The sequence below is a fragment of the Schistocerca gregaria genome, chromosome 9, assembly GCF_023897955.1.
Source record: "Schistocerca gregaria isolate iqSchGreg1 chromosome 9, iqSchGreg1.2, whole genome shotgun sequence".
Lineage (NCBI taxonomy): Eukaryota > Metazoa > Arthropoda > Insecta > Orthoptera > Acrididae > Schistocerca > Schistocerca gregaria.
In genome coordinates, this window is record NC_064928.1 from 171,666,681 (window position 1) to 171,684,146 (window position 17,466).

At 38.1% G+C, this 17,466-nt stretch overlaps 1 protein-coding gene across 3 annotated transcripts in view; it reads left to right on the forward strand.

Moving 5' to 3' along the window:
- The window catches only part of LOC126291699 (mitochondrial 2-oxodicarboxylate carrier), a 77,346-nt gene that overhangs the window by 42,912 nt on the left and 16,968 nt on the right, over positions 1–17,466 (forward strand). For all 3 annotated transcript variants that reach the window (XM_049985332.1, XM_049985331.1, XM_049985330.1), the window contains exons 6-7: positions 14,509–14,628; positions 14,823–15,004. In XM_049985332.1, coding sequence (XP_049841289.1) covers positions 14,509–14,628; positions 14,823–15,004 — 302 coding nt within the window. The remainder of the gene's footprint in view (positions 1–14,508; positions 14,629–14,822; positions 15,005–17,466) is intronic.

Sequence of the window (17,466 nt, forward strand, 5' to 3'; positions counted from 1 at the left end):
AGCTTTTCTGGACATTTTAACTCATACACAATGGTAAATTTGCAAGGGTATAGATGCAGGCATTTTTGATAAAGTTTCTGCATAATCTCTTAATTCCCCCTTCTGCAGGTAAACAGTGTTGAGATTTTGTCAGACTTTGTTCCAGGCTTCCGTTCACTCCAGCAATGTTTTCTGGTGTTAGAACTCATTTCGGATAGTTGCAGTTTTTATTCCCTACAGAGCCTCATGCACTCATTTTTCCACCAAGTTTTGCATTGCAGATATTGTTAGAGGTTTTTTTCCAAAACACTTCCATTCTTAATCTCTTATGCAATTCAAGACACATTTTCCACAAATTGTGTTTCACATAATGCTTGATAAGGAATGTGCACTATTTTGTGGTGAGCACTATGTTGTGTTTCACTTGACTGGTCACTAATAGACTGTCTTCTCTTTCTCTGTCAGCTGTAATGACACAGCGAAGTACCTGTGGCAGGATATATGGCTGATGTGCATGCACTGACCTGCGGAAGCAACTGATTGGTTTATATATTTGCTCATGTCAGAAGCCTACCTTTACAGTGCACCCTATACATACATATTTACAAAAAAAGAACTTTCAGAAATATCATTGACTAACTTGCAAATCAGATGACCTATTGAAAATTGAGACACACCTAGGACACTATCCCGGCAAGCAAATTTGAGGGAGGACTTTGCTCTACCAACAGCAGCTCTTAAGCAATTAAGGAACCTCCAAACACCACACTCTTCATTGCGGCTGACTTTTTCTCAATGTTAGCTCTAGGCTGAGCTGGCTTATAGCCAGACACTGGATAAGCTTCAACATTCTCAGCATTCCGTCATTCACAGTCTGTGGCAACTTCTAACGAATAGTTGGAGTTACGATAGTGGCAAGACAGTAAATCTTTTTAACATGAGTAGGTTTCTCATATCCTATAATCAGCTTGCAAGCATCATTCAGGGTAGGGCCCATAGTAAATAGGGGAAGCATACTTTGCTGCGTAATAGCACAAGGCCAAGACGATGGCTCTAAGAACTTGTGGTCTCACCTCCCCAGTTTGCATCTCTTAACTTTCTCAGGATATTATTCAGAGTGCTGATTTTCTGTTTGATATTGGAGTGGTGGTGTCTGAAAGTGTGGGTGCAGTCTAGTGTTACCCCTAAGTAATGTGGAGTGAAGCAGTATTCCAGTGGGGTGCTGTTTCAAGACATATTCAGGTTTGTTAAGGCCTCCCTGTTTTCAGGATGGAAAGCATAGGGTAGGATTACTGAGGGGTTGGGCCTTAGGAGGTTAATCCTGTAGTCTGTGCCTAGTTCTTTCAGGGCATCATCAAGAGCAAGTTCTATCTCTTCAAATGTTTCCTTGGCATGGCGATGTCATCAGGATAGAAAAAGTTTCTTCTGTTGTAAGGATGTGGCTGGTCAATAATATAAACATTAAACAGCAGTGGAGCCAGCATCAGCTAAACAGTGAGGGTTTAGTGTTGCTCCTCATATTATTTGTGTTCCACTCAAGACCTTTCAATATTGAAATATTAAAGAGAGCTGATGAAAATGAATCTTGTGCATATTAACTTTACATCTCATTTATCGTCAGCTTCTATTCACACATATTACTGTTGTTGTTTATTACACAAGGAAACATCTCTTCGCATATTTTCATAACTTTCTACTTTGTAAGTCATTATGAGCTACAAGCCTTTTTTGTGTTGCTAATTCAGAGATGTTTTTCACATTCTCTGCTGTAAAAAAAAAAAAAAAAAAAAAATAAATAAATAAATAAAATAAAAAATAAAAAATAAAATAAATCATAGAATATATAGCTTGAAAAGAAAATAAGCAGTAATGCATCACAATCTTACAGTATACAGCATGTAAATTAAATGTTGATATGGGTCATTGGTCATTGATGATGTGATGTCTAATAGATTACAGGGTAAGTATTTTAAGGAGCAAAGATAACAACCCACTCAAGAGTGGAGACACTGAATCATAAATAAGCACATGTGCAAGACTGCTGTAGGTTACACATAGACACACATGCATACAGTCATACATACATACGAGGGTCATTTATAAAGTAAGAACCGATTTGTAATGGGGTAAGAGAGACTTTTTTCATGAATGTAAATTGTATCAAAAACTATAGTATGGCCATTTTTTCACTTTTGAACACAGTCACTTTCCATCATTCATTACATATGTATAAACTTCAACAAGCTGCTGGTGAATTTCAGCAGGACGGATTTGTTTTTCATTTAAGAACTGAATAACTGAGCACACCTCACATTCATTGGGATTACTGACTAACATGGTGACAAACAAAGCAGTACAACTATACAGCCAACACTGGCAGAGGGAAGAAACATGTTGGTGACATAGTGAGAAACTGGCCAAAAGTGGCTGACTGAACGGATGTCACATGACAGGATGCATGGACATGATGCACTACCAATTCTTACTTTAAAAATGACCCTCGTATGTACACACACATACACGTATATGGCTACATTATGCTGGGAAAATAATTTCCACAGTATTTAAAGATTGAGTTTTTGGCTCAAATTATAAAATGAATGGCATAGAATAGGCGTGGAAAGAGGAAAGATCAATCCAGTTTCCTTTTAGTCTTTGTGCCAATTTCCAGAAGCACAAAAAAAGCAAAATATATTTAATAATTCAATTGCAGTTCCCATCCTTTTTAATATCTAAAATTTCAAATCCAGAAAGTTGTTGTCTTTCTGGTCCTGAGTGCAGTATTTTGGGTCATTTATGAAATTTTACTGATAGGATTCTAAACAATGCTGTGCAAGGGCAAAGTCTGTCTTCTACAGTTTCCTGCATCTTTGCTGTTTCATTTTATTGTGTACAGATATCCCTCATGTTTACTATTTAGTATGAGACATACTTTTGGCAAGTATTAATAGGGGACTGTGTTTTTGTCTACTGTCTCCACAGTGAAATAGGCCTCTGAATAATATTTTTTGCTTTCAAAATACCATCTATTCTGTCTGACAGTTCTTCAATTTGTGCTTCCAATCATATTTTCTAGGGAAGTTATTGTGAGGGATATTATTACCCTTGCTTGCTTTCTTTTCTTCCTATGGAGTATGCTGTGGACTAGTGTAGGGTGGTAACCATTATTTAGAGCTATTGTTTTAAGTGTACATAGCAAATAATCACCATGTTACTGGAAATTGGAAATTTGCCGTAAGGTCTTATGGGACCAAACTGCTGAGGTCATCGGTCCCTAAGCTTACACACTACTTAATCTAACGTAAACTAACTTAAACTAAGGACAACACCATACACACCCAAGCCCGAGGGAGGACTCGAAGCTCCAACAGAGGGAGCTGTGTGTACTGTGATGAGGCACCTCAGTCTCCACAGCTACCCCGCGTGGCCGTCATGTTACTCTCAGTGTCTATGTCTGCAACTGATTTTAGATGGAGGCAGACAGCTGAGATAAGCTAATGGGAGAGCTATGTCAATGATAACAAGAAAATGTCAAACAACCAAAGAAGACGATATTGCATATTTTCACTAATTATTGACTTACAGAATTATCTTCTGCGGCAGTGCACCTGAAGTAAATAAAATACAGTAAGTATATAATTAATTAAGCATTTTTTGTTTGCAAAAAGTATATGTTCAGAAAACTAACAATAAGAATATTGTGTAACATACATAACTGCAAATTGGCTCAACTTTACAAATGGCTGTTCACCTCTGTGGCTGAGGGGTCAGCACAGCTGAATGCCACGTGATGGGCCTGCATCAATTCCCGGCTGGTTGGAAGATTTTCTTCACTCAGGCACTGGGTGTAACATTGTTGTCATTACCATTTCATTATCATTGACAAGCAAGTTGCTAAATGCTGTCACCAGGTAGCTGAATTCCCCAAAGGGGGGCTTCCAGCCAGAAATGCCACATGCACCGTCTTTTCTTCCAAAGGACCACCCATGGGCTGCCCTTGTTTCTGGTACAAAACAGATACTGGCAATACGTCTCTGAGTCAGTTACAGACCACCAATTGAAGGATTCGTGTTGTTGATAATCAACAGCTGATAACTAGATATGTCTCTATTTCACTAACATATTAATTTATTTTATTTTATAGGTGACCTTGCCTTCACAACATTGCAGTGGTGTGTGTGTGTTTGATTTGGACATGCTAACAGTACTAAAATGTCTTTTGTCAAAATGTTGTCCTAATGCATATTTTGAGTATAAAATGGACATCAAAGAAAGGCAATTTGACCATAATCTAATCTCACATGCAAAAAGTATCTTCATTCAGTAATATGTAACGGTGCTGCACACTAGTTTGCCATGCTGGGTAGCCGTGCGGTTGAGGTGCCTTGTCACAGTCCACCACGGCTGCGCTTGTCAGAGGTTTGAGTCCTCCCTCAGATGTGTGTGTTTGTGTTATTCTTAGTGTAAGTTAATTTAAGTTAGTTTAATTCATGTGTAAGCCTAGGAACCAATGACCTCAGCAGTTTGGTCCCACAAGTTCCCTAAAATTTCCACTGGGGTTTTGTGTATTTAATACTAACACAGAAATTACAGTACATTCATCTTTATCATTCCACTTTTAAAGACATATTTGACATTTCTCTTCCATGCATTACACCCCTACATGCATTCCTGTCCATTGACATACTGTCACGGAATGCCCACTGAAATACTGTCACAGATAAATGTATTTAATAATTTATTTTTAACTGATCATTACTCTTCATGAATATTTCTGCTGTATCTGAACAATAATTGTTATGTTCAACATAAAAAAAAAAAAAACTGTGGTGTAGGATATGCATTGTTTAAGAATCGATGTATACTACAGTGTCATTGGACAGATCAAATGTTGAAAATAAAGAAAGATGCACAGAGACCCAGAATCAAACTCTATAAGTCAAGTGTTCTAACACTAAACTCCACCCGTTGCACTAATTGCACAGCATGGCTACAAAGTATTGAATCAAGCTCTTGTCATACACATGATTACATGGTTGTCAAACTGCCTTTCTTTGATATCCATTTTCTAACAACATATGTACTGGACAAAATTTTGGTAGAGACATTTCTGTACTGTTAGTATGCAAGGAATTGTACTGTTGCATCCAAGTGCACAAATTTTGGTTCACTCTATAAATGCTTTTGCTGCATATAGTAGTTTCTTTTAGTGATCACTTTTGCACTGGCTATGTTAAAATAGTATTAATGACTTTGTGTCAAAGGAAGACTCTATGTTGTGGTGACAGATTGATCAGTAGCATTTCCTCAGGCCTAAGTTACATTAGAACATGAAAATTTGATTGAGAGCTGACAAAGCCAATGAATGTGAATATTAAATAATTGTTAAATTAATATTAAAGTTCTGGTTACAGACTGTTCTCTAGCATAGTCCAACATCTAGGTTAGGTTGGAAGATGACAGTTGGGTTGTGAGTTGATGAAGTCAACAAATGTGAAAGTGAAATTTTGGTTAAGATGATAGACTGAAGTGTAACCGGAGGTCTACATCAGCTTGGAAGCTGATAGTTTTATTTTCCATTATTTTAAATTTACTTTCTTCAAGACTCCTGAAGTATATTTATCAGTTACAGAAACATCAAGGTGTGGCAAAAGCAGCAAATGAAAACTCTTTGTTAAATTACTTATTACATGTTTGTGTGTATCTACACCTGTGAGAGAAATGTCTAGCTTCAAAAATTCTGTTTCACTGCTCTCTAGCACATAGTATATTAAGGTTGTTGTTGCATTAAATGCTTAATAATTTCTCCCGTAGCCAAAGCAGCACCATTTTAACTTCCCGCGACCACTCACAAATGGTGTTAACAACATACACTTTGAGTATAGAATGTGTATGGACCCTTATGAAGTTTTACCTTCCACACTTTGCAGATGTCTCTTTAAGGACGCTTCAGCCCTCAGTTGATATACGACTACAGAGTGTCAATTTAAGTGTTTATCTTTTTCAGTGTTTTTGTCATAATACATTTATTAAATTTGGTATGTGTTTTTCTGTTTAATAGGTTTAATTTCACATTTTTGTAAGTGTAAATTCATTCAGTCTATAGTACAGTAGTTGCTCATTTGTTTTGGTTTTGAAGCAACTGTTCATTTGTTTAATAAACCAGTCATTTGGGCTCCGGCTCTCAGCTGATATAAAACTACAGAGTGCCAAGTTAAATGTGTATCTTTTACTGTTTTTTCTTCACAGTATATTCACTAAATTTCATGTGTGTTTTCTGTTTAAGAGGTTTAAACTAGCGTTTTTGTAAGAGTGAATCCATTCAGCACATAGTGCAGTAGTTGCTCAATTGTTTTGTTTTGAAAGCAACTTTCGGTTCATTTAGTAAGCCAGTCAGTCAGGCTTCAGCTCTCAGCTGATACGCAACTACAGAGCACCAAGTTAAGTGTTAATCTTTTTCGGTGTTTTTTTCATAGTATATTAATTAAATTTCATGCGTGTTTTCTGATTAAGAGGTGTAATCTTTTGGTTTTGCGTGTATATATTCATTCAGTTTGTAGCACAGTAGTTGCTCACTGAACAGCCAGCTACATAGCTCATTAACACACCAATGTCCATTGGTCACACAGCAGGAGGGTAGCAAGTTGCATATCTAGAATTCTGTCTCCTTTTATAGTTTACTTGTTCAGTTAGTCTTGCTAGGATGGCTTCACGGTGTGTGTGCAGAGACAGGGAGAGCTGGCCACAGTTCGTGAACAGCTGAATGTGCTTTTGGCTACAGTCAGTCACTGCTGCCTCGGGGTGTAGTGGTGGTGGAGAATGCGGTGTGTTGCATGGGACACCGCATTTGTCACCTGTTTTGCCCACAGGCTCTGCTTCCGACAAACCTCCTAGTGCACCCGACAAGGTGGATCCGCCCTCACAGCAAGGTGAGTGGTGGGTAGTAACAGGTTCGGTCACTCGAGGCAGAGAGCGAATGTGGGGGACTGGTCGCCTGGCCTCGCCCATTCACTCTGTGAGTGGACAGGTGGCCACTCCTTCAGCAATGTCAGAGCAGGCACATGGTGGAAGAGGTTTATTAGTTAGTGGGAGCACCAATATTATGCATGTTATGGAGCCCCTTATGCAGATAGCATTCAGCGCTGTTAAGAGAGACAATGTGTACTCGGTATGTCTGCTGAGGGGCCTCATCCAGGATATGGGACAGCCCTGTCTGCAGCTATCGAGCGTGCAGAGTTCAGTCCTCAAGTAGTGGCTCACATCGGCATCAATGACACCTGTTGTGTGGGTTGTGAGGCCATCCTCAGTTTGTGCAGGAAGCTGGCAGAGGTGGTTAAGACTGTTGACCTCATGTGCAGGGTGCAACCGGAGCTCCCAATTTGCAGCATCGTTGGTAGAGTTGATAGGGGTCCTTTGGTTTGGAGCCATGCGGAGGGTCTCAACTAAAGGCTTCGTTGACTGTGTGACTGTCCTGGCTGCAGACTGCTACCCCTTCGTTAACATGTGGAGATTTGTAGGACTCCTCTTGAAAGGTCAGTGGTGCACAACACAAAGGAAGCAGCTACTCACGCAGAAGAGCACTTGTGGGGTGCACATGAGGGTTTATTAGGCTAGGCTGTAGTTTGAGGTGCTCTGATCAACACTTGCCTGTCATTATGCAGCGAGGGAAGTCAAACAGCATTCAGAATAAAGATAATTTGACTGTTATAATTTTATCAGTAAACTATCAAACTATTCATAATAAAGTTCTCGAATTTACTGCCCTCCAGGAAAGTTTTCACACTCAAATTATTCTTGGGACTGATAGCTGGCTGGCACTCGAAGTGGTAAGCTCTGAGATATTTAACAAGTCGTGGAACATATATTGGAAAGAAAGTTTAGGGACCGTAGGACAGAGAGTGTTCATTGCAGTTGTCAAAAATATTATCTCTATTGAGGTCGAAGTTGAGTGTGACAGTGATGTTATCAGGTCACATATAACAGGTGTAGATGAAGCCAAGTTAATTGTTAGATGTTTTTACCAGCCATCTGATTCTCCTGTGACACTTCTAGAGTCATTCAAAGAAAGTCTAGGGTCATACCCAGATAATGCAATACTAGTTGGAGGTGACTTTAATCTACCAAGTATAGACTGGGGTGCCTTTGGATTCATTGGGGCAGGGGAGGGACAGAGAGACAGACAGTCATGTGAAATACTTGTGAACACATTTTCTGAGAACTGCCTTGAGCAGATAGCTCAGCAGCCCATATGCAGTGGAAATGTTTTAATCCTTGTAGCGATAGATATGCCGGGCCTTATCGACAATGTCAGTATAGAAACAGGGATTAGCGATCATGATGTCATTATAACAACTATGATTACCGAAGTTAATAAACCAATCAAGAAGAGAGTGTTTCTGCTAGATAGAGCAGATGAGCAGTTAGTATTATCTCACTTAGACTTTGAATTGGCTTCAGTGGAGAGGAATTATTGACAAAGTTGAAGTAGATTGTAAATCATGGTATGGAGATTTATGTGCCTAGTAAGTGGATAAAGAATGGAAAAAGATCCAACGTGGTTTAATAATTAAATTTGGAGGATGCTGAGACAGCAGAGGATGTTGCACTCTTGGTTCACAAGGGAACGCACAGATGACAACAAACAAAAGTTAGAAGAGATTCGGGCATCTGAGAAAACATATATGAGTAAAGCATACAACTACCACTGTCACACCTTCACAAAAGATCTGGCAGAGAACCTTAAAAATTCCAGTCTTATGTAACAATGCTAAGAGGGTCTAAGGCTTCCATTCAGCCCCTTGTCGACCAGTCTGGTGTAACAGTTAAAAACAGTAAAACAAACCCAAAGTTTTAAATTTTACGTTCAAGAAATCTTTCACACAGGAGAATCATACAAACGTACCATCATTTGACTATTGGCAAGCCCCCACTATGGATAACATAGTAATAAGCATCCCTGGGGTAGAGAAACAACTGAAAGATTTGAAAGTAAATAAATCACAGTGTCCAGCTGGAATCCCAGTTTGATTTTACAAGCTTGCATTTATCATGAATCTCTCGCCCAGCAAAAGTTCCAAGCGACTGGAAAAACCTGCAATTGCTCCAGTATATAAAAGGGTAAAAGAATGGACTTGCAAAACTGCAGACCAATTTCCCTAACATTGGTCTGCTGCAGAATCCTTAAACATTTTCTCAGTGTGAATATAATAAATTTTCTTGAGACTGAGAAGCTTAATTCCATGAATCAACATGGGTTTAGAAAGCATCACTTGTGCAAAACTCAGCTTGTGATCTTCTCACATTATATACTCTGAACTATGGATGAACGGCAACAAGCGGATTCCATATTTCTCGATTTTCAGAAAGGATCTGACATGGTATCCCTTTGCAGGTCATCAAGGAAGGTATGAAGTGGAATAAGTTCACAGATATGTGAGTGGCTTGAAGACTTCTTAAATAATAGAACCCAGAGTGTTGTCCTTGACAGTGAGTGTTCATCAGAGAGAAGGGTATCATCAAGAGTGCCACAGGGAAGTGTGTTAGGACTACTGTTGTTCTCTATATACATAAATGATTTGGCAGCAATCTGCAGTTGTTTGCTGATGATGCCGTAGTGCATGGTAAGGTGTCAAAGTTGACTGACTGTTGGAAGATAAAAAACAACTTAGACAAAATGTCGAGTTGTTGTGATGAATAGCAGCTAGCCCTAAATGTGGAAAAATGTAAGTTAATGCAGATGACTTGGAAGATCAAATCTGTAATGTTCAGATACAGCCAAGTTATTTAAATATCTGGGCGTTACATTGCAAAGTGATACGAGATGGATCGAGCATGTAAGAACTTCAGTTTATTGGGACAAAGGAAAGAATGGTTCACCTGTAAAGGAGACCGCATATAGGAGGCTGATGTGACATATTCTTCACATATAGGAGGCTGATGTGACATATTCTTGAGTACTTTTTGAGTGTTTGGGATCCGTACTGGGTCGGATTTAAGGAAGACACTGAAGCAATTCAGAGGTGGGCTGCAAGATTTTTTACCATTAGGTTTGAACATCATGTAAGTGTTACAGAGATGCTTCAGGAACTCAAATGGGAATCCCTGGATGGAACACGACATTGTTTTCAAAAAACACTATTGAGGAAATGTAGAGAACTGGCATTTGAAGCTGACTGCGCAATGATCCTACTGCTACCAACATACATTGCACATAATGACAACGAAGATAAGATATCAGAAATTAAGGCTCATATGTAGGCATATAGACAGTCATTTTTCCCTTGCCCTGTTTGCGAGTGAGACAGGAAAGGAAATGATGAGTAGTGGTACAGGGTTCCCCTCCGTCACACACTGTACAATGCCTTGCAGAGTATCTATGTAGATGTAGATGTAAGTGTAGAAGGAGCTTGGAATTATTACATTTGCTTTTCAGTACATTGACTCCTTGATAAGTTTTGTTGCTGACAATCAGTTTCAGCTGATCTGTGATTTACATAATCACAACACAAGATAGAAAAACTATTTTCATGTTGCCTTTGCCTCTTTGTATAGGGTTTGGTTCACAGTTCTATACTCTGGCCCAGAAGTGTTCAACAAGTTCCCCTCTAACGTCAAACAAGGAATTTGGAATCAGTGCCAATTGAAAAGAAAATAACAAAATTTAAAAACATACCCCATCATCCAGTCATTCTACAAACTATGTAATATCAGCAGAACTCCAATTATCTGAATTAATTGGTACCAGATACATTCAGATAATCAAAAATTCAGACAATTGGGTGTTTTAAAAGAAAGGGGTCTATGTATTTTAATTCCAGTAATTACATACTGTATGTACGGAACTATATGTTGAAAATGAGAGAAAAAATATGTTTAAAGAAGAAGAGGTTTTAGTTAATTAAAACTAAAATGCAACACTTTTATGTACATGTTAAAGAGCAACCTGTACAGTACAGGTGCTGAATGTCAGTGTTTGCTGAACATTTTGGTCAAATAAGCTGTTTGACTGTCTTCATCTGTTTCTACATCTACATCTGCATGGTTACTCCGCAATTCACACTTAAGTGCCTGTTAGAGGGTTCATCGAACTATTTTCATACTACTTCTTTACCATTCCACTATTCAATGGTGCGTGGGAAAAAGTTTCGGGCAGCCAAGTTGCACATCCATTTTATAGTGAAAAGTTGCATGTGGTCTCACTCTAGCTGATGCTCCATCTACTTCAATGCAGATTCAAAGCTGGCAGACCTTCACCAGATGATGGTCCCATGTCTGCTTCAACATCGACACTAAGGCCATCTTCTTGATAGATGCTTTCTTCTCTCACACTTTCAAGTTCATCATCATTTAGGGTCTGATGAATCACACGCCATCAATTACACTGTATCTTCAACACTAACCTCTGAAATACAGGAATTTTCAAAAGAATGTTTCTTAATTCCTCATGTGACACATCATCATCATCTTCTCCTGTCTGTTCCACTTTCTTTTCTTTGAGCCTCTTTTTCCTTCTCTTCTTCAGGTGTTATGCCTTTCAACTTATTCCACACTCGTTTTAATGTGACTGCCTTAACCAAGCTACAAGCTTTCGCCTCTGTGTAAGTGCAATATTTAATATTTATTTTTTTGTGGTTACCCAACACACCTTCTTTGTTTTCGTTCTCTGTCAAAAGTTTTCTTCTGTAATCGTGTTTCTTGGTTTTGATAACAGACTGGTCTAGTGATAGCAATAAGCTCGTGACATTTGGCAGTAAAAATATTGTTGTAAACAGACCATTCCCTCTTTCCAACAGTTCACCGGTGAGACAAGTTGGTGCATTATCAACAATCAAAAGCACTTTACTGCCTTCTTTTCCAAGAGATTTTTGTTGCTTTTTCACTTCAGGGATGAAAATTTTGTCGTACTGCTTGGTAAACAATGGTGCAGTCATCGAAGCCTTGGGTTGGTTTTTATAAAAGAGGGGAGCTTTTTCACATTTTGAAATGCTCTAGGACTTTTTGATTTCCCTATCAACAGAAGCGATATTTTTTGGCTTCCTGTAGAGTTCGCGCAGGTAAGCACCGTAACACAGTTTTTACTAACTTTACGTCCTGGAACACTACACTCCCTTTTAGATGCTAAATTGTTTTTTAGGCAGAGCTTTTCAAAGAAGACCAGTTTCATCAGCATTGTAATAAAACTAAGCGTTGTAGGAATCTGCTAAAACTTTAAATTGTTCAATAAAATCTTCTGCAGCTTTGGAGTCTGCTGATAACTTCTCGCCATTTAAATCTAATTTACAGACGTCGTGCCTGCATTTAAAAGTTCTTTGCCAGCTGTTGGTTGCTTTAAAGGATGGACAAACAAACTTCTAAGCTAAGATCTTAGGTTTTTCACAAAGAATTGGACCTGAAATTGTGTTTCCCATGGAACATTGCTGCAAAAACCACTTGAAAAAGGCATCTTATAAATTTTTGTTTGTTGCTGCCTTCATTGTTTTTCTTGAAGAAACACATTTTCAAACACTGACACAAAGTTTAAAAGTACAGGTTTGCTCCTTTTAAGGACTGAAATCATTGCTTGTCCAACACAGTGCATCTCAGCCCACTGTTTACCCATAACTCCTTTATTTAATTGTTCTGTGATTTTTAGTTTATCCACTAATGATAACACAACACACTTTCTTTTGGAAGCCATGGTGAACTACAAAATGCACTCACAAACAAAACAAAGTGTGCAGTCAGCTGGTCCACGACACAGAGACTGACTAGTAATCAAAAGGAATGGTGATAAGTGGGCTGGGTCAGCCACCTTGCGACAGTTACTTATCATCCCAGTGATGTTTGCGCCTACACTAGCTTCGCGCAGGGAAAGACAACAGTGCATGTAGACAGAATCGTTATTTTGTGATTTGGATAATCAGCAATTCGGATAGCCAGAGTTAGAATAATTGGAGTTGTACTGTATCTAGATTCTAGAATTGAAAATTCCTGTTGGGTATAGTGGATGGTAAGTAACAGTATTCATTGTGAAGCGGGATGACAAATAAAAGTCTGTCTTGAACAAGCTTCTTCATTTGCAGATGTAGGTCACTATTTTCTTTGAAATATACCCATGTAATCATGTATACATTATTTATTAGAAAGTATTTACTAAAACTGAGGAGCCAGCAGCCATTTTCAACACAGCCACTAATTTACTGTTACATTTAGCTGTCATTAGGAAAGGTAGTGATAAGCACAGTAATAATATTTTTTGTTGATTTCAAGCTTTGCTTGTCTTTTATTAATGTGTACTTTGAGTCGTTCCACATCTGTGGAGGTTCTTCTTTTCGATGGGGTCTGTGGAAGATAATGAACGGATATCGTTGTTTGATTGTCTTTTATCTTCCACAATTGTGTACACCTTGTCACAATAACACACTGTTTTATAAATTTCTACATGTAAAGGAAGAAAAAATATTTGATTCTGACAAAATAAAGCATAGGTTTTCTTTTGTATCAGTATCTTATTACAGTCTTGACATGTACAGTCACATGCTAAGAACTGTGGAACAGGACAATGCAGCACAGTTTATTTACAATTTTCTTGTAACCTACACATATTTAGTGAAGAGTGTCTTTCCTTTTAAGAACAAAAAGTGGCTAGTTAGTCTTTGAGAATACATTACTTTTTACAGAGAAATATCTTATAATTACACAACAATGTGAAGTTTTGTTTGCTGCGCTTCCAGCCAGATTGGTTGATGATGGAAATAGGAAACTGGTATGAAATGTAATACCTTCATTATTTAATGTAGCAAATAAGCCACTATAACTGTAGCTGGAGAGAAAATCACACAGATGTGATGATAAAGTATCAAAAGTGATAAAACTGTGCCCCAATACAGGAAAAACCAATTCCACAATTGTTGCGCATATGATCCACAAATGACAAAATCTTCAAAACAGTCTTTTCCCTTTATGAATATGTGAAACTTGCAAAGCTGTCGTGTGTTAAGGAAAGGCCTGTCATCAATAGAACATTCAACAACAGAAGTATATGCTTCTCATGCACAAAATAGTGGTTACATTTGCTTGCTTTCAGCAGGGTAAGCTGTATTTATATGCAATTTTGGAAATATTTCTTTGTGAATGCATTGTGGCTTATGTCACTGAATAACTGAGCTTTGGTTCTTTTTGCATTTAGTTCATGATCAATCAAGTCTTGATAATGTACAAATGCTTGGGATGCAAAAATAAATAATACAAATTTTGTTCATTACATAGAAAAATAATTAAAAATAAACATCAATCTTACAGTGGCTTTCTCATTGTTTGAGGCACTAATGTCTCTGTTACTGTCAGACTGTGACGACTTTGACAGCAGTGAGCATCTTGACTATACATGTTAGACTGTAATGTTACTTCACTAATAAACGGATTAAGAGTAATAATTATTTAGTTATTGTATAGTGGCTCATTCCCTGTGAAATGTCATGATTTGCACTCTCAGTTGATCAGTGGAATTTACCATGATTAATAGTTTTTTTTCTTTTTTGTTATCTTCAGGGGTTGGGGCTCCGTGGATTGAACAAAGGAGTGACTGCAACTATTGCTCGCAATGGAGTCTTCAATATGGTTTATTTTGGCTTTTATCATTCAGTCAAGGGATTACTTCCAGAATTTCATGTAAGATTTACAGGATCCTATTGTTGATATATCAATTATAGCACATTTTAAAAACTGTTTTTGAGTCATAATTTGAAACTGAGGCAGCTGCCATCAGGATGTAATTGTTTTGTTTTCATTTTTTCAGCTGGTAACAAGAGAAAATATTTGTTGTTCAGTTTTATAAAAATTCCATTAAGTCTCCTGAATTGCAGGATCCAGTGCAGGAGTTTCTACGCAAAGTGGGTATCGGCTTTGTGTCGGGCACTCTAGCATCCTGTGTCAACATCCCATTTGATGTTGCCAAGAGCAGGATCCAAGGTCCTCAGCCAGAACCCGGTGTCATAAAATACCGCACGACACTTGCATCGATGGTAATTGTTTACAAAGAAGAGGGGTAAGTCTCTGTTTTTTTAATATCTGACAAAGAGCTTAAAATGAGTTGGTTTCTTTGTTCCAAGTTCGTTATCATTTGTGAGATTTTCCTTATTTACGGAAACAAATAAATGTTTGAATCTACATCTATATCTGCAGACATACTTTGCAAGTCACTACACAGTGCATGGTGAAGGGCACTTTTCACCACTGCAAGTCATTCCCATTCCTCTGTCACTGGCAATCGGAATGAGGGAAAAATTACTGTTGGTATGTCTTGGCATGAGGCATCATCTCCATTATTTTTTCCTTACTGTATTTATGCAAAATGAACATTGCAGCCAAGAGAACTGTGTAATTCCATGTGTTCAGATCAGCTGTTATATCCGTTTTATGCAGAATAATTCGATGATCGACTCAATCATCTTCTTCTGGTGATGCGAGTTATGCTGTTATGTGTATTTGATGCCTGGACTCTAAATGTTATTGGCCTTGTGTCACTGTTTATAGCTTTTGTGAGTTTCATTCCTGACACACACTATGCCCTTTTGTGCTCCTGTTTTTCAGAGCCGGCACTGATATTCCATGAAATGCACATTCTCTCAGCGTTTCCCAGGAATGGCAGATATGATGGCTGGTGGAATCTTAATAAACTGAGCACCTGACCACAATCCTTGTTTAAGTTGAAGCCTCCATCCCTTATTACTAGGTTTTTGGACATCTTTATTTTGATAGATTCCTCATTGAAATAAATGGAGAGAACAACTCAGCTGAACACATAGAAGTACACTATTAATCAATTGTTCTCCAGTCTGTTGCAAATGCTGGTTCTCTAAACTTCCTCAATATCGCCTTATGAGACAATGGTTTCCTTTCCTCCAGAGATTTGTGTCTAAGCCCATACTAATGAAATTGACTGTAACAAAACTAGTGGCATGCCACTGAATTGTTTTGATGCCTTCCTTTAATGTGACCTGGTAGTGACCCTAAATGTGTCACCAGTACTTAAGATAGGGCACAAACTGCCATTTATCATACCATTTTATATAACAAGGAGAGATACCAATTGATAGGATTGAGTTTTTAAAACCATCTATATGGTGATGTAGGTTAGGGGCCCACATAACACACCCTCTAGTCATTCACCCTGATGGACCCTTGTTTGAGGGTAATTGATGAAAAAAAATTTCTTAGTTGAGGCATTTTCTGGAACAACTTAACTGCAGTCTATGGAAATCGAGATACAGAGCATAAAGTATTTGATGTTGTGTTTTCATTCATTTCAGTCCCTCGTACAGGGATGAAATTTCAGTCAATTAGAACTGACGTATTGTCGTCTGAGAATAAATGATGCTATAGAGCATTGTGTATGACTTACATACTGATTTGGACTGATAATATAGTACCGCACTTTGTTGTTTTTCCGTAGATCACTGTATAACACAAACAAGAAAACAAACATTTTTCATATTTGACTATTAAATCGTCATTATATCTAAAAGTAGTGTACTTAGACAGCAAAGCAACAAAATATATTTTTATTCATCAAACATAAATAGTTTTTGAAACAACAGTTCATGGTAAAGGTGTTTCTGAAGGCATTATAATATATGCCAATGAACGTAACACACAATAATCCTCTTTAAAAACCTAGTATTAAAATTCTCATCCGTAAAGCAAAAGAAATGTATTCATTCAAAACAGACGTGCTTAGGACAGAACACTGTCCTCAAGAACGATCTGCAACAATCTGTGTGTGGTTATTACCGATCGTGTGTCTGTTTTGCAATCTAAGTAGTCAATGTCTGCCGCAGATGCGTAACCCTCAACACTATTCTTCAGTGTTTCTGCATTGCCTCAAAGGAACTTACGTAGAGCAAAGATATCTTTCTTCTTTGTATCCATAATCCCAGGACGAGACATCTTCACCATCATCGAGTCCATCTTCTGCACTGGTAATGTATATCCTTGTTTCTTTATTTGATAAGGACTCAATGCTCCTGCATAACTAGACAAGAAAGAAAATGTGTTTCTGTTGTAATACAAAATGACATTTTTGTATTCCAAATACTGTCTTTCTCTTGGGCATATTTTTAGACAGCATTCCTTTGTGCAGCATATTTACTGACTGCAAACTTCTAGAACAGCCTTTCTTACTAGTTTTTGGCGACACATAACACTGTTCTGAATTTCTCCTCTTCATCACTACCTCTTACTTCCACTTCCTTTTCTGAATTTTACACTTCCTTCCAATTAATTGGTTCACACCATCAGACACCATACTGGATGTACTAACACAATCACTTCCTTTATTTTGTTTACATACACCATTTACTCCTTATGCGATGTTGGCAAATGTAAATTTCATGGTACGAATGTCCTGTCACTGACAAATACGTCTCCGCTCAGTGAACTCGCAAACGATGGTAGGTGCGGCATGGAAGTTGTTGACTGGCTATGACTTGGAGCAGCATGGCCATCAAA